Here is a 21,483-nt window from a genome sequence, read left to right as displayed (position 1 = left end):
GATCCAGACCCTTGCCAGCTTGCTGAGGGTCCCCATGCCCTGGGGACAGGGGAAGGGAAAGAACTGAGGGGCCAGGCCATTGTGGGGTGATGGGAGGAGTGGTTTTGAGCCATGCTGAGCACAGCCCTCTCCTCCATGCCCCTGCTATCCCAGCTCCTTTCCAAGTGCTTTGGCTTGCTGGATTGACTCCTGCGGCATCCCAGGGAGGCAGTGAGTCCCTCTGGTGCCAGGCACGCCAGGCAGTGCCCGGGGGCTCACAGCCGGCTGCGGGGGCAGCACTGCAGGGCGTCCCGCAGGGCTCCCAGCACTCGCTCCACGTTGTCCCGGGTTGAGTTGCAGCCCATGAGGCCGATGCGCAGCACCTGGAGGAGGAGGAGGATGAGTGGCTGTGCCTGGACAGGAAGGACTGAGGGCCGCCCAGCCAGGCGGGGAGGGCTGTGCGCAGCTCCCTCGCTCGTATTTAACACCCCGCTCCCTATAAAGAGGTGTCACCGCGCTAATTACTAATTACGTGCGTGGTTATTCAATTAGCGGTGATTGTGTGCGGTTGGGATGCAATGCGTTGCTCCGGGCAATGGGACAGCCAGGGAGGGGTAGGGAAGGCGGGGAGCTGTGCCCAGCAGCCGTGGGCACCACCACCAGCAGCAGCAGGGCAGGGCTGTGCCCACCTTGCCCGCCGTGGGGCCCAGGCCCCCGGCGATCTCCACGCCGTGCTTGTCCATCAGGAAAGCCGTGATGTCCTTCCAGCTGTAGCCCTCGGGCACCCTGACGGTGGTGATGGTGGGCAGCCTGGCTTTCTGAGGAACAGAGAAACTGGTTCCAGTCCCACGGCCCCTGCTGACCCCAGCACAGCGCCAGGAGAGAGCACCACAGAGCAGGGAGACTTTTCCCTGGCGTCAAAAGCTGCCCAGGCACATCTCCAGCTCCTCAGGGCTGTGTCCTCACGCTGCCCCCACTCCCTGGTGGTGGTGATGGTGGTGGTGGTGGGCTTGTCCTGCACCCACCTCCTCCTCCACAAAGAGCTCCAGCCCCATGCCGAGCAGCCCCTGGCACAGCAGGCTGCAGTTGGCCCGGTGCCGCTCCCAGGAGCTCTCCAGACCCTGCGGGCAGAGAGGACAGGGGAGATCCCTGCTGCTGACAGGCACCTCCAGGCACCCACGGGCACCGCTGGGGCTGCCCTGCCCGCCCGGTGCCACTCACCCGTTCTGCCAGCAGGGCCAGGCCCTCCCGCAGGCTGAAGAAGCTGTTGATGGGCGCTGTGTGGTGGTACCTGCAAGGGGCACCCGGAGGGGTTCGGCTCGCCTGCATCCCCGTGCTCATGGGGAAACTGAGGCACAGCATGCTCCCTCCTCATTCATCACCTGAGCAGCAGCCAGGCAGGGTGTGGGGAGGCAGGGCTGAGCCCTGAAGGGCAGGGGCAGCCCCCGAGCCGGCACAGAGGCTGGTGGGGAGTGTTTGCAGCCGTGTGTGAGAGGAGAGCCCGTCCTCACCTCCGTGGCTCCCCGTCACAGCCCCAGTAGTTTGCCAAGCAGCTCATGTCCAGGTAGTAGGATGGCGGCTTCGTCTTCCTCCTCAGCAGCTTCTCCCTGGTGAGACAGAGTGCTGGGGACAGGTGGGACCTTCACCCCACCAGCTCCAAGGTGGGAGGGAGCGCAGAGAGCTCCCACCCCACAGTGAGCGCAGAGACTGGCTCCAGCTCCCAGTTACTGTCCTGGGATGGGATGGGATGGGCTCCATCCCAATAGCACTGCAGAGCAGGACAGAAGCAGGATACAGATGATCCAGCCCCATCACCTCCCAGCCAGGCTGCTCTTACCTGGCTCTCTCACTGAAGGAGATGGGGGCAGTGCCAGGGGGTGCGTTCAGGACCTTCTGGGACCCCGAGTACAGGACATCGATCTCTGCCCAGCAGGGAAGACAGCTCTTCAGGAATCAGAGGCTCCCAGCAAGAAAATGCTGAGCTCTCTGACCTAGTTGCAGGTGTTGGGTGGGAAGCACAAGGGTGGCACACAGGGCAGGTCCTGCTCATGTTCAGACTGCTTTGGGAGGGCTCCTGGCACTGCTGATGGTCCCCCAAGGGGAACAGGCTGAACCAGTTCCAGTGCTGCCAGCCAAAATGCAGCTGAGGGGCTGACCCCACTGTTCTCTCTCCCTGTCCATGAGCCCTTTGTCCCCTGGCTGCCCATGATGGCACTGTGGCTCTTACCCTGCTGGTCCATGAAGATGGGGGCTCCCCCAAGCGACGCCACTGCGTCCACCAGCAGCAGGCAGCCGTGCCTGTAGGGGGACAGAGCTCAGCCTGCTGCTGCTGCCACCTCCTCTGCCACATCTCTGCCTGCAGCCCTGCTCCCCACAGGGGCTGTATGTCTCACTGGCACCGACTTCCAGCACAACACAGAGCCCAGCACAGATAAATCCCCAGTGCCCACCATGCACTGACCGGTGGCAGAGCTCGCCCAGCCCCTCCAGCGGCTGCAGCACCCCAGTGGAGGACTCGCCGTGGGTGATGAAGAGCACCAAAGGATTGTGCTGCACCAGGCCCTGCACGACACGGGGGGAAAGTGACCACGCTGGAGGTCAGCTGTGCCCTCTGCACAGCGGCCAGCACTCACCTGCTCAATGTCCTGTGGAGTGAAGTACTGGCCCGGGGGCTTCAGCAGCTCACAGACATTGGCTCCTGGCAGGAATTTGGGCAGAGGAGAGTGAGGTGTGGGCATGCTCCCACTGGGCAGTCACCTGCTCCATGGGGGAACTGGTCACACATGAACCAGGAGCAGAGGCACCTGCCAGAGTCTGGCCTCCTGCAGGTTTGCCCAGTGCCATAAAGCACCACAAATGGAGTGGCATCATTCTTGGAAAAACCTCTAGCAGAGTGCTGTCTGGTTGTATAGCTGTGTCACCGAGCACTGCCAGGGCTGGGACAGCAAACCAGGGCACCCTGCCCTCAAGCCCAGTCCCCCCAGCCCTGCCCCAGCATACCCAGCCTCCTGGCGATCTCGGCAGCACGCTGTCCCCAGATGCCATTGATGGCCACCAGCACGGTGTCACCTCGCTCCAGCAGGTTGAGGAGGGCGGCCTCCATGGCACAGTGGCCGCTGCCGCTGAGGGCCAGACTCAGCCTGTTGCGCGTCTGGAAGGCGTACTGGATGCCTGCCTTGATCTCATCCATCACCTGCGGCGGCAGCACGCTGGCCAGCACTGCTCCCGCTCCTCCGGCCCCAGCAGAGCCGCGCCAGCCCCTCCTGGGGGTGAGGAGGAGGAGGGCAGGGGAGGAAGGCTGGGCTCACCTGCAGCACCTCGGGGTGCATGTGGCCCAGGAGCTGGGCTGCCCCCGCAGCCCGGATACGGCGGGGCACGTTGCTGGGGCCCGGGCCGAGCAGCAGCCGCTCCGGCACGGCCAGGGGCCGCAGCAGCTCCCCCGGAGGGCACACGCGGAGCAGGCTGGTGGCCATGGCACGCCGCGCTGTGCCCAGCAGCTGAGCCCAGAGAGCAGGAGTGGTGGAGGCTGCCTGAGCAGCTGCCAGCATTGCAGCACGGTGGATCCCGTGCCAGCAGTGTCCGGTGTCCCCATGGACCTTGACCCAGAAATCGGTGCCCCCCCACATACCAGTCTGGACTCTACCCCTGGCTGCCTCCCCTGCCTGGTTAAAGTGTCACCAGTGCTGTCCCTGCTGTCGTGGGCCCCTCGTTTTGGGGGATGCCCCCTTGCTGGTGCTCAGGGTATCACTCTCCAGGTACCCAGGCAGTCCCTGCCCCCATGCCCACACAACAGCAAAGATTATGTCTCCCAACAGCATCCCAGCAGGTGGGATCCCTGCTCTGGGCACCTGGAGCTGTGCCTCGGGATGGTTGTGCTGAGACAGGTCTGGCACAGCTGCCATGGTCGTAGCTCCTCCTGCAGGAAAAAGTTCCTGTTGAGCAGAGCTCCCTGCCCAGGGCCCTGCCTTGCAGAGGGACACTTGGCTGGGTGACAGCCTGAGGGTGACAACATGAGGGAGGCTGGCCAGGGGACTGATGAGCACCAGGGCTGTGGGCTGGGACACAGACACAATCCCTGCCACAGCGAGCTGTGCTCTGCAGGCTCAGCCTGGACCATGAGCATCCCAGCGTGTCGTGAGGATGCCACAGGCCCCACGTGGGGTCAGTTTTCTGTTACCTGCTGTGTGTACCCACAGCACATTGCCTTGTGCCCAACCTCTGGCATGCTCTCTGCCATCCATACCCTGAAATGCAAACAAGCTGCCCTCTGCCAGCTTTAGCAGAGCCATGAGTGGATCCCTGCCCAGAGGAGCCCCTCAGTGAGCAAGGCTTTGGTTAGGGATGGCAGCACAGGGGTGGGAATTCCCACCTGGCAGAAATGGCCCCAGCGGCCGCTGCTGAAGACAGGGACAGAGGCGCAGGGCCAGGACCACTGAGAGGAGCTGGGCGCAGATGAGTTTGCTCCGACATGGCTGATGGAAGCCACAGCCAGCCCGCGGAGTGCTGCCCAGCCATCACCCACCAGAGCGATGACGACATATCAGATGGAGATGTCCCTGTTTTCTGGGGAGATTTGGGGCATGGCTGGGGCGGGGAGGGCACGCGTGGCCTCGAGGCTGCCGTGGGGCGAGGCTGCAAACAGCTGGCAGCGAGGGAATAATCCGCTTTCTGCGCTGCCTCTCAATTCCGGGCGCAGATGGGCAGGAGCGGCCGTGCCCCGGGCGGCGGCTCGGTGGACGGAGGAGCGAACTGACGGCACCGGGGGTCGGGGCCGCTCCGCGGAATTCATAACCGGGGAGCAGCGGTAGCGGTGTCCGGCCCGGGGTACCGGGGTACGGGGGTACCGGGGTACGGGGGTACTGGGCCGGTGCCGGTTGCCAGGCGACAGCGGCCCCGCCCCGTCCCGCCCCTGCGGCGGTTCCGCAGCTCCCGGGGCCGGGGGATGCGCTGACGTCACCGCTCCATCCCCGCGCGCGCCCTCCCGGTCCCCGCGTCCCCCTCCGGGCGGCGGCGGCCGCCAACCAGCGCGTGGGGCGGGGACCGCAGGGGCGGGGCCGCTGCCACCCGCACCGGCACCGACACCGGCACCGGCACCGCATCGCACCGCGCGGCTCGGCCTCATGCCGGCGCCCCCCGCCCACGGCTGAGCGCCGCGCCCCTCCGAACCGGCCACGGCCCCGGCCGCGGGCATCACAGGTAGGGAGGGGCGGGCGGCACCGCGCAGCACCGGGCAGCACCGGGGCGATGGCCGCGGGGGGACACCGGGGCTGCTCGGCGGTGGCGGTACCGCCCCTCGTGGCCCCGGCGGGCGGGAGCGGGATGCGCACCCCGAGGGTCCGGCGGGGCGGGGGGGCTGCGGCCGGGGCCATTTTGCGGAGCCCCCCCCCGATGCTCGGTGTTGGGGTGTGGGGAAGATGCCCTGGGGTCCCCAGCGCGGTGAGCGCCGGGTGCCGCCCCATCATCTTCCAGAAGGATCCAGCCGGGGTGCGCGGGGGGGCTGCCCGCGGACCGGGAGACGCCTCTGTCGCCCCGGCCCCGGGCAGGGTGCGAAGGGGAGGATGCCGTGGCGGGGGGCACAGGAGCCGCCCCGGAGGCACCCCTGCTGTCCCCTGCGGGGCAGATGGCAGTGGCTGTGCAGCTGAGCCATCTTGCGTCATCACCATCCTGATGCTCCAGAGCCGAACAGCAGCGCTGCAGGGAGCGCTGGGTGCCCCGCCTGGGGCTCTCGCACGGCAAAGATGCTGCGATGCCCAGGCTGTTCTTGGCCCCCAAGGACGAGCAGCCGCCGGTGACCTTGCGCTGTGGGGTGGCCGGACCAGGGCCGCCATGTCACTGCGGTGGCTGCTGGCTGTGGAAGGGGCCGGTCTGGGGCGCGGGGACAGTGCAGAGCTCCGCGCTTGTCATCCAGGCTCGCAGGGAGCAGCCCTGCACCTGCCCCATTGTCTCACTCCTCTGCTTCCTTCTCCCCCCCCCCCCCCCCCCCTCCTCCTCCTCCTCCTCCTCCTCCCCCTCCCCTAGACCCTGCAGCCCCCTGTGAGCCGGGCTCCTGCCTGCTCGGGTCCCATGCGACACCATCAGGGCTCGGGGGGCACCAGGGACCAGCCGAGCATCCTCTGTCCCACCCCAGAGGCAGGCACAGCCCCGGAGCAGCCCCGAGCAGGCGGCCTCTGTGGCACTGGGGACAGAGAGGCAGCAGACAATCCCTCGGGTATGGCCAGGGGTGTGGTGGCTCTGCCATCTCGGCACGCTGCTGCTGCTGCTGACCTCCATTTTGTCTGGGAGGTGGCAGCTGGCGCTGGCAAAGATGCTGCCAGCACCACCCTGCACCTCCCTGCGTGTGGCAAGAGCTGCAGCCCCTCAAGGCCTGGCTGCTGTGGGGATCTGTTGTGCAGCCCCTCCGTGGCTGCCCTTGCCCGTGCCCAGCAATGCCCCCAGAGCTCGCTGCCCTTTCTGTGCCCCTTTCCCTGCTTTGGGCTGGCGTGGCTGGAAGAGAGGATGGAGGGAGCAGGCATGGGGGTGGGGTTACTCTGCAGCAGAGATGGGGAGCAGAACCCCTCATCCATGTCCTTACATTTGCTACCTGTGAACTGAATCTGCCTGGGAATTCTCAGGGAGCTGCAAGCTCTGCCCTGGGGCTGTGCCCTCATTGGGGTGGGCAGGAGGTGAGGGGCACGGGGCAGGGTGCTGGGGAAGCTGGGCTGGCTTTCATCTGGGTGTGGGGGGCTCTGTCCTTGTCCTGGGCTGTCCTCTGAGCTGCCTCCCTGCCTGCAGGTGCTGCTCTGGAGAAAACTGCACCGTCATGGCCCCTTGTGCTGTGTGGGGCGGGAGGTGGGTGAGGAGCCTGACGGTGCCATGTCATCCAGCAGCGTGCTCCTGCTGCCCTGGAGGCACCACAGAGCCCCGTGGGCCCAGCCAGACCCCAACAAAGGCTGCAGGGGAAGGGCTCACCACAGCAAAGCTGCTGAGAACACACCAGTGCAGCCAAAGGGGCGTCCACCCTCGCCCTGGATGAGATGATGTGGTGCTGGATGTGAGCAGACAAAGGGAAACTCACCTTGGATCTCCCTGGCTGAGGCAGCTCCTCATCTGCTGGAGCTGGGGGACAGCAGCACAGCATCCTCTGGGGAAGAGCTTGCTGCTTGGTGGCACCTGGGGACAATGCTCCCTGTCCTGTTGGTCACCTCTCAGCAGGAGAGGCTGCCAGTTGGTAGCCCCTGCACTAAAGAGTGGTTTCATTAGCTAATCTCTGCCCAATTAATCTTGGCTGATCCAGTTAATCATGGCTCTCCATGATTTGCTCCTCACTTGGGGTGCCTGGTGTGTCACAGGGAGGGGCAGAGCCAGCAGGCTGCACGGGAAGGGGACAAGAGATGGGAACTGGGGACAGGTCCAGATGTTCCCCCTGGCCCCAGGACGTGGCCATTCCTCTGTGCAGCCTCCCCTGTGATCAGGGCAGCCCTGGGAGGCGGCAGGGAGGGAGCAGGTCTGTGGTGCTGGCACCCTCCCAGCAGCAAAGGGCTGGCCCTGGCTTATCGAATTTCTCTCGATGGCAGCAGATTAAACTGCCCTGGCTGCCCCCAGGCAGAGAGAGCTGGCCGGGCTGGAGCTGCCCACAGGCTGGGGGGGCTGCCTGGCCCTGCCCTGCCCAGCCCTGCCCTGCCCACTGCAGCCCTGCCCCTCTCTCCCCTGGATGCCCAGTGATGCCAGGGCTGCCTCCCTGCAGCTGAGTGAGTCAGAGGAAGGAAAGGAGGGTGAGGAGCAGCTGGGCAGTGTCTGCTGGCGGTCCCCAAGGGCACGGGATGTCACCTGGGCTCCTTGGCTGGATGGAGCTGGAGAGCTACAGAGGGGCAGAGGGAAGCAATGTGCTGCCCACCAAGGATGCTGAGGGAAATGGAGGGAGCAGAAAATGGAACTGGGACTCTGCAGCAGGGAATGCTGGCCAGGAGAGGAGCTCACATCACATCACAGCCAGATGGGAATACACTGGGATGTAGCCTGTGATGGCAGGGAGAGAGAAAAGGTGCTGCTGGCCAGGAGGGAGGTTCTCACAGCCAGCAGTGGTGGGGTGTGGGGCTGAGCGGGCAGAAAAAGGCAAAGAAAGGAAAGCAGCACTAATGGAAGGCACACAGCAGGGTGGGGAACACGGGAAAGTGTTCAAAGGAGAATCCAGAGTGTCTTTGTGGGCAGTGATGGGGCTGGAGTGGCACAGGGTGGGAGGGGATGAGAGCAGGGCCTGAGGTGGCCCAGGCAGGCAGCAGCGGGTCCTGGTGGGCTCACCGATGGGTGTTGCTGTTCTGGGGCTGTGCAGGGACCTGAGCCACCTCCGGAGAGGCTGTAGAGCTGGGAAAGGGAGTGGCCTTGGCTCGGGAGCAGAGGGAAAGGTGTGACATGGGCAGGTGTGAGGGGCAGCCTTGCCCCGGGGGTGGATCCATTGTCCTTGAGCGGTGCCATGGGGTGGAGCAGCTCCAGCTCTTGGCCCAGTGAAGATGCAGCCCTTCCACATGGGAATACATCCAATCGTTTTCCTGGGAAAAACAACTCCTCCATTCCCCTTTGGCAAGCGCTGCTGGTTAATTTTTCTTTCCCCCAGCTGAGCAGGGAGGCGGAGGCCACTGGGAGGCAGAGCCCACTTGCTTGCTTAGGGACTCAAGGGTGGTGTTAAACACCTGCTTAAAATAATCCAGGCTCAGGAAAGCTGAGACCAAATGCTTGAACTGTGGGATTTATGGGTGTGATCCCTGGCTGAGCACAGTGGGAGCTCCGGAGCCATCCCAGCAGGGAGATAAGAGGGGGGCTTGGGAACTCCAACAGAAGCAGCTTTGTCCTCTGCGTGCTGTTGGACATGCCAGCTCACTTATAAAACAGGCAAAGGGTTTCTGAAAGGCAGTGCCAAGCTTGTAACACTTTCTCGATGCAAATTTTTCCGCCGTGTCCTTGGTTTCCTCTCACCCCCTTGGAAATCAAACCTCAGCTGTCAGACCTCAGGTAGTTTTAAAGCCACCCCCTTCTCTTGGGATACTTTCTATTCTGTGGATTTGGTTTTTTCTTCCCTCTCTCCCCCCACTTTTTCCACAAATTCTCCTGAATTTTTCATTTCCACTGTGGGAAAACACATCTCATGTTCAAGATCCCTCCTTCTGGTCATGGCCCATGTAACCAGAGCTGGTGATCACTAACGATCTCATTTCTCCCCGATCTCCTTCCTCCTGGAGCAAACATCCTGCTGGCAAAACCCAGGCTTGGAAAGCATCAGGGAATTCACACCCAGCCTTGCAGCTGGGATGCCAGAGGAGCAGCTCCTGCCCTTTTCTGAGGGGTCCTGTGCCCCATTTTCACCAGCAGGGAGGAGCCAGGGAGCAGGGAAAGGCAGGAAAAGGGATGGATGTTAGAAAGCAGGATTTGTGTCAGGTCCAAAAGGATCCCAGAGCAATCAGAGGAAGGATCCCAGTGCAATTTAGTGGGCAGTGGTCTTGAGGCTTAACTGCAGCTGAGGGAAGGTGGGAAGGGCCTGGATGGACAACTGCTCTGGGAGGTGTTGGCGAGGGGTTTGTTTTGTCTTGGTGAGATGTGCAATTTAATTTTTCAGCAAAAGGACTGGAAACAGGATGGTAAACTGGGAGCTGAGTGCAATGGCCACTGGCTCCCCAGGAAGGGCTGCTGGTGCTGATGCTGCAGGTCTGCTCTGTGGGAGCTGAATGGGAGGCGCATGCCCAGCCACCGCCTCCGTTCCCAGTGGAATGCCATCGCTTCCCTGCCTCCCTCCCTGCTCTGTCCTGCTGCCCAGCCCTGCTCTGCTGGGCTTGGAGGGGAGGCAGCAGGCTCTGGTAACAGGCAGGGACTTTTCTTGCAGGTTGGGGGGTACCTATTTGATGGCATTGTCACCCTGGGGTGGAAAAGCTGCTCCTTGGGGTTGTGCTGATGCTGGCAGTGGCTGCTGTGGGTGCCCAGGGGGATGCAGGCTCCAGTGCTGCCCTGGGGACTGAGATGGGCACTGGAGCCTCCATCCCTGAGCACTGCAGGCTCCAGTGCTCCCCTGGGACTGAGCTGGGGGTCCTGACCTGAGGTATGACGGGGAGGAAGGGATAAAATGAGATATGGAACAAAACATCATCTTGGGGGCAGAGGCAGAGCCGCGTTCCCAGCAGTTTCCTTGCGCAGGGCTTCCATCCATCCACGCAGCGCAGGTGCAGGATGTGGGTTGGCATGCAGGTGTTCCTGACCCCCTTTCCTTTCCTCTCCTTCCCTCCCGTTCCAGGCCAGGCAGCGCTCCGGGGCAGCGGCAGGCGGGCGGGGCCGGCGCCATGGCGGGAGCCTCGGTGAAGGTGGCGGTGCGGGTCCGGCCCTTCAACTCCCGGGAGATGAGCCGCGAGTCCAAGTGCATCATCCAGATGTCGGGAAGCACCACCAGTGAGTGCCCCGGGGGCAGGAAGGGGGGTTTGGGTGATGCTGGCAAGGAGCAGCGGTGGTGTGGCCACAGCAGTCTGGGGGGGTCGGTGTGAGGATGCCTGAAGCATCTCCAGTGGTTTGGAGGGGGAGATGTGGGAATGGGGTCAGCATTCCATGGGGAGATGCAGTTGGAATGGCAGTGGTGGGACCTACATGGCACTGAGCCCTTGGATTTTGGTGACAGTGAAAGAAAGGGGCAGTATTCCCCAGTAGGCAATGACAGAGGAATCACAGAATCAGACAAATCCCTTTTTTCAGAAGGGATTTGTGTTAAAGGGAATCTAGAAGGGATTTGTGTTAAAGATGATCTTGTTCCAACCTTCCACTGTAGATGAGGCTTTTCCACCTCCAACCTGGCCTTGGATGGGCCAGCAAATGTGTTTTGTCTGCCTGGCCAGGTACCACTCACTGCAGCCTGCCAGGACCCATCTCTGCTCTCTGGGGCTCTTGGAGCTGCAGCAGCAGCATCAGGGAGGAATGGGAGGGGGGTTTGCCCAGGGAATGGTGTGCTCAGGGTGGGGAATGCAGCCTGGAGCCCTGGGGCTGTGTGTGCTGTCTGGAGCCCTTGCCCCTCTTTAGACGCCAGCAGGGTGTGGGACTGGCAGTGAAACCCCTCCTCTGTGGCTCTGGAAGCCTCCAGATGGGGCAGTGTCTAAAATAACTCCATCCTGCGTCACCGGCGGTGGGTGACACGCTGCTGGAGCCACCCCCGCCCTGAGGCTGCCATGACAACCCTGCTGCTGGCAGGGGACAGCACCCAGGGGTGCAGGGGGACCCTGGGACCCCGCTGGCCACCCCAGGCCCGGGGGGAAGTTTTGTGGGGCAGCATCTCTGGCCTCCTGTGGGGTTCTCATGGCTGGATAGGATTCTCCACCTGTCCCCGTGGTGAGGAAGCCTCCTGTCCATGCAGGAGCCTCCCAGCTGCCCAGGACAGGCAATGGGAGGGCAGATGTTCCCCATTCTGGTCCTGGGGGGGAGCTGTCGTGCCCCAGTCCCAGACAGATCATCAGGAGAGAGCTGCACCATGGCAGTGTTTGCTCAGAGCTGTTTGCCCCTGCTCACCCTGGCTGTGCCCCCAGCCCTGCAGCCCGTGCCTCTGCTCCAGGGAGGGCAGCAGGGCTGCAGGCAGGAGCCCTTTGCTGACAGGGAGGATTTTCTCCATGAATGGACAAACCACTGGCTAATCCTCCTGGCCAGGGGGCTGGGGAGCAAGTGTGGGGGGCTCTGCTGCTGCTGGGGCTGGGGGAGGCAGGAGGGTGCCAGCAGAGCAGGGCTGTCCCAATCCCCACAGCTCCTGGCAGAGAAGCCAAAGATAATCATGTTTGAGGGGAGTGAGAGTGAAGTTTTCCCCTTCCCAGCATTATTTGCAGACACCTTTCCCTGTGCAGGTTCTTTTCCTGCCTCCATCAACGCCCTGGGAGGCAGAGGGGCCCAGGGAGGGAAGGGATCTCAGCCTTTCTCTGCTGTCCTTTCATCTGCAAGCTCCCAGCTGCCACAGCTGCCCCCAGCCCTGCTGCTCTGTGCCTGTCCTGCACCCTGTGGGCACCATCCTGGGCCCCTCTCCCGATGGCTCCCTCCAGGATGGTGTGGAGGAGACCCCTGGCTTTCATCCCAGTCGTGTTTTCTCTCTGGAGCTGTGCCTCTGCTGCCTTTAAACCCTGGTGATTATTTTCTGTGAGATGGGCTCTTGCCTTTCTCCTGCTCTGTGCCTGCCCACTCATGCTGCTGCCTCTTCAGGGCAAGGCCAGGCACATCTCTAGAAGTTTTCCTCCTTCCTGCCCCCTTGTTTCTATGTTTGTCTTCACCTCCACACCCCTCATTGCCTTTTCAATCCCAATGGCCCAGAGCATGAATTTTTTGCACAAGTCCCATAGGAAAGGAAAAACTCCACCAGCAGCATTTATCTGCCTGCAGGCAAATAAATGGGAATGGCAGGGGCATGGCAAGAGTGTGTCAGCTCAGGACAGGAGGTGCCTGCCCTTGGGATGCTCCCCTGTGTCTCTGGTGTCCCATGCCAGCTGGGAGCTGCAGCTGGGGTGCCTGGAGCCACGTGGTGCCATCCCCTGCCCTGTGCCCAGCATGGGCTGGCACTGGCATGCAGAACAGGCTCCTTGTGCTGCTCCATCCCTGCTCCACAACCCATCTTTGCTCCTGTTTGCTTGGTCAGTGTCACTCTGCAGGGCAGGGACAGGCCTGGGGACCAGGTGGAGCTGCCAGGCTGAGCACCAGGGACCACCAGAGATGCTCCATCCCACTTCTTGCTTCTCTTCACAATGCCCTCAGCACCACATCCAAGCATTAGCAGGGGTCAGGAATGGGCAGCCACCATGGCCTGCTCTCCCAGGGGAGGATTCCCAGCTGTTCCTCCCCAGCCCTTTCTCCTGGTGTTCAGCCTGCCTGGGATGCCCCAGGGCAGTGGGGCCAGGCTGCCTGCAGCAGGGGGACAGGCAGGGAGCCCGTGCCAGCCCCTCTTTGGTGCCAGAGCTGGGCTTGTTTCCATGCCAGGGAGCATCTCAGCAGCACCACGCTGTGGTTTTGTGGCTGGGGCTGCATCCTGACCCCCCTTCCCCTGTCTGCCTCGCTCGGTGCTGGGCTGTGCTCAGGTCACAAGTGGGGGACCCTTCCCATGGGAGTTGGTGTTGGAGGAGGTGTTCAGAGCAGAAAGCATCTCTGTGTGTGACACTGCACATCTGGAGGCACATCTGGCCGCCAGAGACTCCCAGCAGTGAGCTGCCCCGTGCCTGGGGCTGCCCAGGAATGCCCAGCTGGAATCAGGAGGGGTTTGAGTCCTGGCTGCCTGAAGGGCAGAGCAGGCTGGCATGGAGAAAGCTCAGGGCTTTTCAGGATGGTTTCTCCATCCTTGATGGTGGCAGGGAGCAGCTGGGGCAGCGGGCACGGGAGCTGTACTGTGCAGGCCTCAATGTCACCTCAGTGTCACCCAACATGGCTGGTGGCTGCACCTCGTGATTGCCCGCTGATCTGGGCTCCTTCTGATGCATCTGTTGTTTCAGAAATAAAACCACATGGTAAATGCTCTACAGGAGGTAAAAAAAAAAAAACAACCCATGGTATGAGGAAGAGCAGTGATGCAGTCTCCAATTTCCATGGCAACGTCCTTTTCATCAGGGGATGACAAAAGCAGACTCCTGTTTCCGCTGCTGCTGTGACACGAGGCATTAATCACTGCTGGGGCTGGGCACCTGCAGGGGAAGGAGCCAGAGGGGCTCTGGGGGAGCCCTGCCAGGGCTGCAGCTGCTCCCACCCCACAGGTGACACCATGGGGGCTTTGGGGACAGGGAGCCTGTGACCCTGCTGTGTGACCGTGTTCACAGGGGTTTTCGAATGAGGGAGGACATGAGAATGTTGACTCCATATTTCAGAAGGCTTGATTTATTATTTTATTATATATATTGCATTAAAACTATACAGAAAGAATAGAAGAAAAGGTTTCATCTCAGAAAGCTGGCTGAGCTAAGAATAGAAAAGAATGAATAACAAAAGTTTGTGGCTCGGACACTGTGTCTGAACCAGCTGACTGTGATTGGCCATTAATTAGAAACAACCACATGAGACCAATCACAGATGCACCTGTTGCATTCCACAGCAGCAGATAATCATTGTTTACATTTTGCTCCTGAGGCCTCTCAGCTTCTCAAGAAGAAAAAATCCCAAGAGAGGGATTTTGCATGGAAAGATGTCTGTGACAGCCTTCCAGGACTGTTTTGGACCGAAACCCATCACCCTTCATCCCTCCCACATGGAGGGGGAGAGGGGCATGGGGCAGGGCTGCCATGGGTGGTTGGTGGCCTCATGTTCCCATCTGTTTGTCCCTAGCTATCCTGAACCCAAAACAGCCCAAAGAGACACCAAAAAGCTTCAGCTTTGACTATTCCTACTGGTCCCACACTACGGTAAGCACTGGGAGGGCTGAGCCCGCCTCAGAGGCTGGGCTGGGGAGGGGCAGGAGGCCTCCTTGCTAAATTTCTCTGTGTCCCCCTCCTCTGTGCAGCCTGCAGACATCAACTATGCATCCCAGAAGCAAGTGTACCGGGACATTGGCGAGGAGATGCTGCAGCATGCCTTTGAAGGCTACAACGTGTGCATCTTTGCCTACGGGCAGACAGGAGCTGGGAAATCCTACACCATGATGGGCAAGCAGGAGAAGGACCAGCAGGGCATCATCCCACAGGTATGCCTGGGGAAAAAGCCTTGTCCCAAAGGGGTGCCCAAAGGAAAAGCAGAGCTGGGAGGAAAGAGGGCTGTGACAGTGTTCACAGGGGTCTGAGGATGAGGGAAGAGATGAGGATCTGACTCCATGTTTCAGAAGGCTTAATTTATTATTTTATGATATTTATTACATTAAAACTATACTAAAAGAATAGAAGAAAGGATTTCATCAGAAGGCTAGCTAATAATAGAATAGGAAAGAATGGTTACAAAGGCTTGTGGCTTGAACTCTGTCTGAGCCAGCTGACTGTAATTGGCCATTAATTAGAAACAACCACATGAGACCAATCACAGATGCACCTGTTGCATTCCACAGCAGCAGATAACCATTGTTTACATTTTGTTCTTGAGGCCTCTCAACTTCTCTGGAGGAAAAATCCTAAGGAAAGGGTTTTCCATGAAAAATGTCTGCAACAGAGGGCAGCAGGGTGGGAGTGAGGCCTTGCCAAGGTCCAGTGTAGCACTGCTGTGACAGTGAGCTGGCATGGCTCCACCAGGAGGGGCTCAAGGAGGGTCACCCAGGCTCTCCAAGGCTGGAAGGACAATGGTGTGGCCACGCAAGGCCAGTGGATGTGAGCAACAGTGGCCCAAGAGCTGAGCTGCTGACCCAGGGCTGGCCTGGCAGGACACGGGGGGGCTCTGGGGATGCTGATTGTACATGTTAGCGTGGAGGGGCTCTGCCAGCTCCCCAGGAGCTTTTCCAGCACTCACTGGCTGGTTTTGGGGTGAAAAGGCAGAAACCCCTGTATCCTGGGCACTCTTGTGTCTGCAGCTGTGTGAGGACATCAGTGACACCACACTGGGGCTCTGGGGATGCTGATTGTCCATGTGAGCTCTGCCAGCTCCAGGAGCCATCCCAGCACTCACTGGCTGTTTTTTGGGGTGAAAAGGCAGAAACCCCAGTGTCTGGGCCCCCCAGGCAGGGGCAGTGGGGCTGAGCCTGGCTCTTGTGTCCGCAGCTGTGCGAGGATCTCTTCTCCCGCATCAATGACACCACCAATGACAACATGTCCTACTCTGTGGAGGTAGGCACCCCTCCCTCTGCCTGCCCTGCCCCTCCTGCCCTCCCAGCTGGCTCCACAGGCTGTGCCAGTGTGCAGAGCCCTCTGTGGGGCCATCCTGCCAGCTCTGCCCGTGCCCTCTGCTCTAGGTGAGCTACATGGAGATCTACTGTGAGCGCGTGAGGGACCTGCTGAACCCCAAGAACAAGGGCAACCTGCGGGTGAGGGAGCATCCCCTGATGGGTCCGTATGTTGAGGACCTTTCCAAGCTGGCTGTGACCTCCTACAATGACATCCAGGACCTCATGGACTCTGGGAACAAAGCCCGGTGAGTTGGAGAAGGAGGAGATGGGCAGGGTTTGGGAAGCTTGCAGTCACTTCTAGGAGGTCCTGCTTCACTCCCTGACTTTGCCAGTCCAGCTGCTCTGGAAGTGGCAATCCCCTCCTCACTGAGTGTTGGGTACCCCCACTTTCCCTTTAATTTTCTCCTGCTTTCCAAGGGTGCTGGAGACAGCAGGAAAAAGCCTGAACTTGTGCACATCTTCTCCCAGAGCCCTCTCTTGTCCTCTATTCTTGCCTTTCCCCCATGTACCCTGTCCTGGCCCTGTCCCCAGCCACTGCAGTGTCCCCGACAGGGTGTCACAGCTCCCTGTCCTGCTCTCCCTGCAGCACAGTGGCTGCCACCAACATGAATGAGACCAGCAGCCGCTCCCACGCCGTCTTCAACATCATCTTCACGCAGAAGCGCCACGATGCCGAGACAGACATCACCACTGAGAAGGTGAGAGCAGGGCTGGGCACTCAGGGCAGCCCTCATGGGTGCAGGGAGGACTTTTGTGTGCTTTTATCAGCACTTGGGGCATGGTGGTGCAGCCTGGTGGAGGGTTGGAGCAGGAGGGAGATGAGTGCCAGGCACATTCTGGGCTGGTGGTCCCTTGAGGGACTGACGCCTGTGCAGGGTATTTGGCAGCTTCAGCCCTGCCTGCATTAGCCCTGCTCCTGAGCAGCTCCTGCAGGAATCACCCTGCAGAGCCACTGCTGCCCTCAGAGCAGTGCCATCCTGCAAGGGGGTTTGGCTTTGTGCTGGGTTTGCTGTGCCCACAGGGCTGACAGCCTCCCCTCTGCCTGCAGGTCAGCAAAATCAGCTTGGTGGACCTGGCTGGCAGTGAGAGAGCTGATTCCACAGGGGCCAAGGGCACAAGGCTAAAGGTGAGAGCTGACCTGAGATCCCCTTCTGCTGGTGGGACACCATGGCCTCCTCCCTCAACCCCAAACCATCTCCTTCCCTGGCCTGGTTCTTTGCCCACTGCACTGCCAAAATCCTGGATGGGGTTGTGTTTGAAAGCTGCCCAGTGCCAGTTTCACCATCAGTCCCAGCTGGGGGGTGCTGGGTACCCAGTTAGACCAGCTCCTCTTTGGCCACACCATGCTGGATATTCTTCATTTTCTCCTGGGCTGAAATGGGACCTGAGCATTTTCCTCTTCTAACCAGGAAGGAGCAAACATCAACAAGTCCTTGACCACTCTGGGGAAAGTCATCTCTGCCCTGGCAGAAATGGTAGGTAGCTGGAGAGCAGACAAACATTGCCACTGGGGGAAAAATGGGCTTGGGGCAGCAGGGCTGGGCTCAGCTTTGGGGGATGGAGCATCCCAGCTCCAAGGGATGGAGCATCCCAGCTTTGAGGGATGGAGCATCCCAGCTCCATGGGATGGGCTCAGCTTTGAGGGATGGAGCATCCCAGCTCCATGGGATGGAGCATCCCAACTTTGAGGGATGGAGCATCCCAGCTCCATGGGATGGGCTCAACTTTGAGGGATGGAACATCCCAGTTCCATGGGATGGGCTCAGCTTTGAGGGATGGAACATCCGAGCTCCAAGGGCTGGGCAGACACATCCCAAGCTGTCCCTGCAGCTGGGACAAGCTGGGCAGGTGGAGATGCCATCTGCATGGGGACCTGTGGTAATCTCTGTTTGAGGGCCAGGGATGTGTGGTGGGTGCCAAGGAAAAAAGCAGCTCCCCTAAACATTGTCTCCATTTCCTTTGCAGGATTCAGGGCCTAACAAGGTGGGTGCCCAGGCTGGGTGGGGAGGGGGTGTTGGTTTGGAGCACAGTGGGAGTGGGTGGGAGTGGGTTCAGGGTGGTTTGGGAGTGAAACTGTGCCTGGACTTGAGCCATCTTCTCCTCATTCCTCCTCCTCCCTCTGGGGCTCTCAGCAGCCAGCCTTAAGCAACCCTCCCAGCTGAGGGCATTTCACAGGCAGGACCTGTGGACCTGGGCAAAGATGCCCAAGGTTTCCATCCTGCTCCAAGTCCCCATGGCTGGGGACCAGCTGTCACCTTCCCTTTGTGGGGAGCAGGCAGCCTGACAGCCCTTCCCTTTGCTCTCCCAGAACAAAAAGAAGAAGAAGACAGATTTCATCCCATACAGAGACTCGGTGCTGACCTGGCTGCTGCGGGAGAACCTGGGTGAGGACAGCTGGGGGTGTGCTCTGCAAAGGGCATGGCAGGGGGCACAGGGAGCAGCATCTCCCTCATTGTCTGTCTCTCTGGGCAGGAGGCAACTCCAGAACCGCCATGGTGGCTGCTCTCAGTCCTGCTGACATCAACTACGACGAGACCCTCAGCACCCTCAGGTAGGAAGAAGTGCCCTTGTCCTTCCTGCAGTGGGCAGGAACAGGGGAGGCTGAGGCCAGGCACTGCCACATGCTCTCCCCACCTCTGTGTGTCCTTGCCTGGGGGTGTAGTGTGGAGGGAGCCTGCAACCCCAGACAAAAGACCAAAGGGTTGTCCTGGCACTGGGATCCTCCTTGCTGGAGGGGCTCTGCAACACTCTTGCTTGTCCAGCAGCTGGGATTTTGCCCTTGTTTGTGTTAAGACCCTGCCCCTGTTCTCAGTGTTGTTCAAGACCCTTCCCCTGTTTTTATGTTATTCAAGACCCTGCCTCTGTTCTCAGTGTTGTTCAAGACCCTTCCCCTGTTCTCAGTGTTGTTCAAGATCCTGCCCCTGTTTTTGTTCTGTTCAAGACCCTTCCTTGATCTTGTGTTGTTCAAGACCCTGCCCCTGTTCTGGTGTTGCTCATGCCCCTGTCCCTGTTCCCCAGGTACGCTGACCGTGCCAAGCAGATCCGCTGCAACGCTGTCATCAATGAGGACCCCAACAACAAGCTCATCAGGGAGCTGAAGGATGAGGTGGCTCGTCTGCGTGACCTGCTCTATGCCCAGGGCCTCGGGGACATCATTGACAGTAGGTACCAGGGGTGCTCTCTGCCCTGGCTCCAGGCAGAGATGGGCTGATGTCCCCACAGGCTCCCTGCACCCTGCTGCCCTGCCCCACAGCAGCACCAGTGCTGCCCCTGTGAGCCCCTGCACGCATGGGCACAGCCCCCAGCCCCTCCTGTGGCAGGGGGAGCTGCTTTCTGCCTGCCAAACCTTCCCTTCCTCCCACCATCTTCAGCGTCCAGCACCCAGCAGAGGTGCCAGGAAGGCGTTACTGGGACTGCACGTGCCCATGGGCTCCCGTCCCTGTGCTGTCTGATACCCCACTGAGATGAACCCCCCCTTGTTCTGTTCTCTCTTCTGTTCTCTCTGTCTCACCCCCCTCCCTGCCCTCTCTTTCTCTCTTAGCCCACCCTGCTGCAGGAGGATCCAAATGTGTGTATTCCCCATCACTGGTACTCTCTGTTGCTTCCCAGCTTTTTGGAGATCTGGGCTGTGCCCAGGGGCACCCGTGCAGCCAGCCCCTGCTGCTGGGGTGCTGTGTGCCTGCAGGCTGCCCATCCTCAGGGAGCTGGCACAGGGCATGGTGCCAGAGTGCTGGTTAGCACCTGGGCTTGGTGCTGAAGGGACCAGTGTCCTCCCAGCTGGCCATGCCAAGGGCCCAGGCCACACGGGGACTCCTCCTTCATGCTGTTGTGATGTTTCCTGTCGCTGCTGCTGCTGCTGCTCTGCTGCTGCTGGTGTCTCACTGGGGCTGGAGCCTGGCACGGCCTCGGGTGGGATGGAACGGTGCTCTACTGATGGATTGGTGGGTGGTAGTGGCCAGGAGGCTTTGGCCTGTGGATAAGCACTATGACCCTGTTCCACCCTGGGTCAGGCAGTGCAGTCAGGCCATGGCAAACCTGCTGAGGAGCCAGGGCTCTGCTTGTGCCCTCCTGGCTAATGGAGATGGGTGACTACTCCTGCACCTGCTGACCTGTGCCCTGCCTGCCTCTTGCACACTGCTCTGAGAACCAGTATCTCCTCAGGGCTGGAGGAGCATCTCTCTCCCCCCAGAGCTGACTCCTGGGGTGCCAGCTGGCAAGCACCCCTGCCTGTAGTGCTGGCTTCATTCTCTGGCTGCCTGGCCAAGGTGCTGCTCCAGCAGGCCACGGGCTTCCTTTGAGCAGACCCTCTGAGGGAATCCTGCTGCTCCTCCTGCCTGGTCTACCTGACCCCTTTGTAGGGCACAGGGCCAGCCCCTCTCATCCCCTTCCTTTCTCTGCTCTCAGATCTGGCTAATCTGGGGCATCTGGGCAGGGAAAACCATACAGGCTCTGTGAGATGGAGAGGATGTCAGAGGCAGTGGCACGTACATGGGGAGGATATTTGATCCCAGACCTGATGGATGCAGGACCTGAGGTTACAAAACAGTATCCTGGGAGCCCAGGATGGTGCTTCCAGCATCTGCCTCACCCAACAGCCCTGGTCCCTGCAGGGCTGCCCGGGCTGGGGAGGAGAGTGCCTGCCCTGCCCTGTTGCTGTCTGTGCTGCTCTGCTGCTGCCTGTGCCTTTTCCTGTAATTCCTGCCTTTTTTCTCGACGCACCGGCCACTCTTTTTTTTTTCCCAACAGCTTTTCTTGTCTCTGTCTCTCTCTGTCACCCTGTCTGTGTGTCTTTCCCCGGCCCTCCCCTCCTTCCGCGCCCGTAGATGTGTCGGACCTTGAGAACAATAATGATGCTGGAGGGGCAGAGCTGAGCCAGCGCCATGACAATCTCTCCACAGTGACCAACGCCATCGCTGGCATCAGCCCCTCCTCCTCCCTCTCTGCCCTGTCCAGCCGCGCTGCCTCGGTGGCCAGCCTGCACGAGCGCATCATGTTTGCCCCGGGCAGCGAGGAGGCAATCGAGAGACTCAAGGTAAGAGGCTGCTGCCTTCCCTTTTCCCTTTCCCTTCCCTTTCCTTTCCCCTTTCCTTTCCCCTTTCCTTTCCCCTTTCCTTTCCCCTTTCCTTTCCCCTTCCCCTTTCCCTTTCCCTTTCCCTTTCCCTTTCCCTTTCCCTTTCCCTTTCCCTTTCCCTTTCCCTTTCCCTTCCCCTTCCCCTTCCCCTTCCCCTTTCTCCTTTCCTTCCCCTTCCCCTTCCCCTTTTCTTTTTCCTTTCTCCTTTCCCTTTCCCTTTCCCTTTCCCTTTCCTTTCCCTTTCCCTTTCCCTTTCCCTTTCCCTTTCCCTTTCCCCTTTCCTTTCCCCTTTCCGCACCTTCCCTTCCCCTTCCTCTTCCCCTTCCTCTTTCCTTTCTCCTTTCCTTCCCCTTTCCCTTCCCTTTTCCTTTCTCCTTCCCCTCTCCTTTTCCTTTTCTTTTTTCCTTCCCCTTTCCTTTTCCTTTCTCCTTTCCTCTCCTTTCCTTTTCCTTTTCCTTTCTCCTTTCTCCTTTCCTTTTTCCTTTCCTTTCCTCCCCCTTTTCCTTCTTCCTTCCCTACCCTTTTCCTTTTTCCTTTCCCTTTCTGGAGCCCCATGAAGTGTGATCCTCATGTGAAGCAATACTCAGATGCGCCCTTGCAGAGTGGACAGACCTAGAGCTCGCCCACCCTGAGGGTTTGGGTGTTGCAGAGTCCTCCTGGTGCTGCCTTGGAGCTG

The 21,483-nt window shown here is 60.4% G+C and overlaps 2 protein-coding genes across 23 annotated transcripts in view; one reads left to right on the top strand and one right to left on the bottom strand.

The window, feature by feature from the left end:
* Window positions 1–200: 200 nt before the first annotated feature.
* AGXT (alanine--glyoxylate aminotransferase) lies at window positions 201–3,557 on the bottom strand. The gene is made up of 11 exons (XM_064721719.1): window positions 3,288–3,557; window positions 2,980–3,172; window positions 2,613–2,677; window positions 2,441–2,541; window positions 2,207–2,277; window positions 1,817–1,901; window positions 1,491–1,586; window positions 1,201–1,270; window positions 1,005–1,100; window positions 669–797; window positions 201–362 (listed from the first exon to the last, which is right to left on the bottom strand). The coding sequence occupies exons 1-11, from the start codon at window positions 3,525–3,527 to the stop codon at window positions 255–257; spliced, it is 1,254 nt and encodes a 417-aa protein (XP_064577789.1). The 5' UTR covers window positions 3,528–3,557; the 3' UTR covers window positions 201–254.
* Window positions 3,558–5,014: 1,457 nt separating this feature from the next.
* Window positions 5,015–21,483, top strand: part of KIF1A (kinesin family member 1A) — a 42,361-nt gene continuing 25,892 nt past the window's right edge. For 4 of the 22 annotated variants that reach the window (XM_064720627.1, XM_064720626.1, XM_064720625.1 and 1 more), the window contains exons 1-15: window positions 5,016–5,175; window positions 10,235–10,386; window positions 14,260–14,336; window positions 14,435–14,614; window positions 15,612–15,677; window positions 15,803–15,981; window positions 16,323–16,434; window positions 16,785–16,862; window positions 17,146–17,211; window positions 17,702–17,719; window positions 18,045–18,120; window positions 18,209–18,287; window positions 18,755–18,897; window positions 19,278–19,304; window positions 20,560–20,768. In XM_064720627.1, the coding sequence (XP_064576697.1) occupies window positions 10,281–10,386; window positions 14,260–14,336; window positions 14,435–14,614; window positions 15,612–15,677; window positions 15,803–15,981; window positions 16,323–16,434; window positions 16,785–16,862; window positions 17,146–17,211; window positions 17,702–17,719; window positions 18,045–18,120; window positions 18,209–18,287; window positions 18,755–18,897; window positions 19,278–19,304; window positions 20,560–20,768 (1,416 nt within the window). In that variant the 5' untranslated portion in view covers window positions 5,016–5,175; window positions 10,235–10,280. Of the gene's footprint in view, window positions 5,176–10,234; window positions 10,387–14,259; window positions 14,337–14,434; window positions 14,615–15,611; window positions 15,678–15,802; window positions 15,982–16,322; window positions 16,435–16,784; window positions 16,863–17,145; window positions 17,212–17,701; window positions 17,720–18,044; window positions 18,121–18,208; window positions 18,288–18,754; window positions 18,898–19,277; window positions 19,305–20,559; window positions 20,769–21,483 lie in introns of all 22 variants that reach the window. The other 18 variants (XM_064720637.1, XM_064720623.1, XM_064720624.1 and 15 more) reach the window with 7 other exon arrangements.

The sequence above is a fragment of the Zonotrichia leucophrys genome, chromosome 9 (genome assembly GCF_028769735.1).
Source record: "Zonotrichia leucophrys gambelii isolate GWCS_2022_RI chromosome 9, RI_Zleu_2.0, whole genome shotgun sequence".
NCBI lineage: Eukaryota > Metazoa > Chordata > Aves > Passeriformes > Passerellidae > Zonotrichia > Zonotrichia leucophrys.
The sequence above is the reverse complement of the archived record's forward strand: the minus strand, read 5'-3'. Positions and strand labels throughout refer to the sequence as shown.

Excerpts from the sequence above, each read along its gene's own strand:
- AGXT (XM_064721719.1), bottom strand. The coding sequence starts at position 3,527 with ATGCTGGCAGCTGCTCAGGCAGCCTCCACCACTCCTGCTCTCTGGGCT. Across the intron at positions 798-1,004 it reads AGCTCTTTGTGGAGGAGGAG|AAAGCCAGGCTGCCCACCAT; the intron begins GTGGGTGCAGGA and ends TCTGTTCCTCAG. Across the intron at positions 363-668 it reads TGGGCCCCACGGCGGGCAAG|GTGCTGCGCATCGGCCTCAT; the intron begins GTGGGCACAGCC and ends CTCCTCCTCCAG.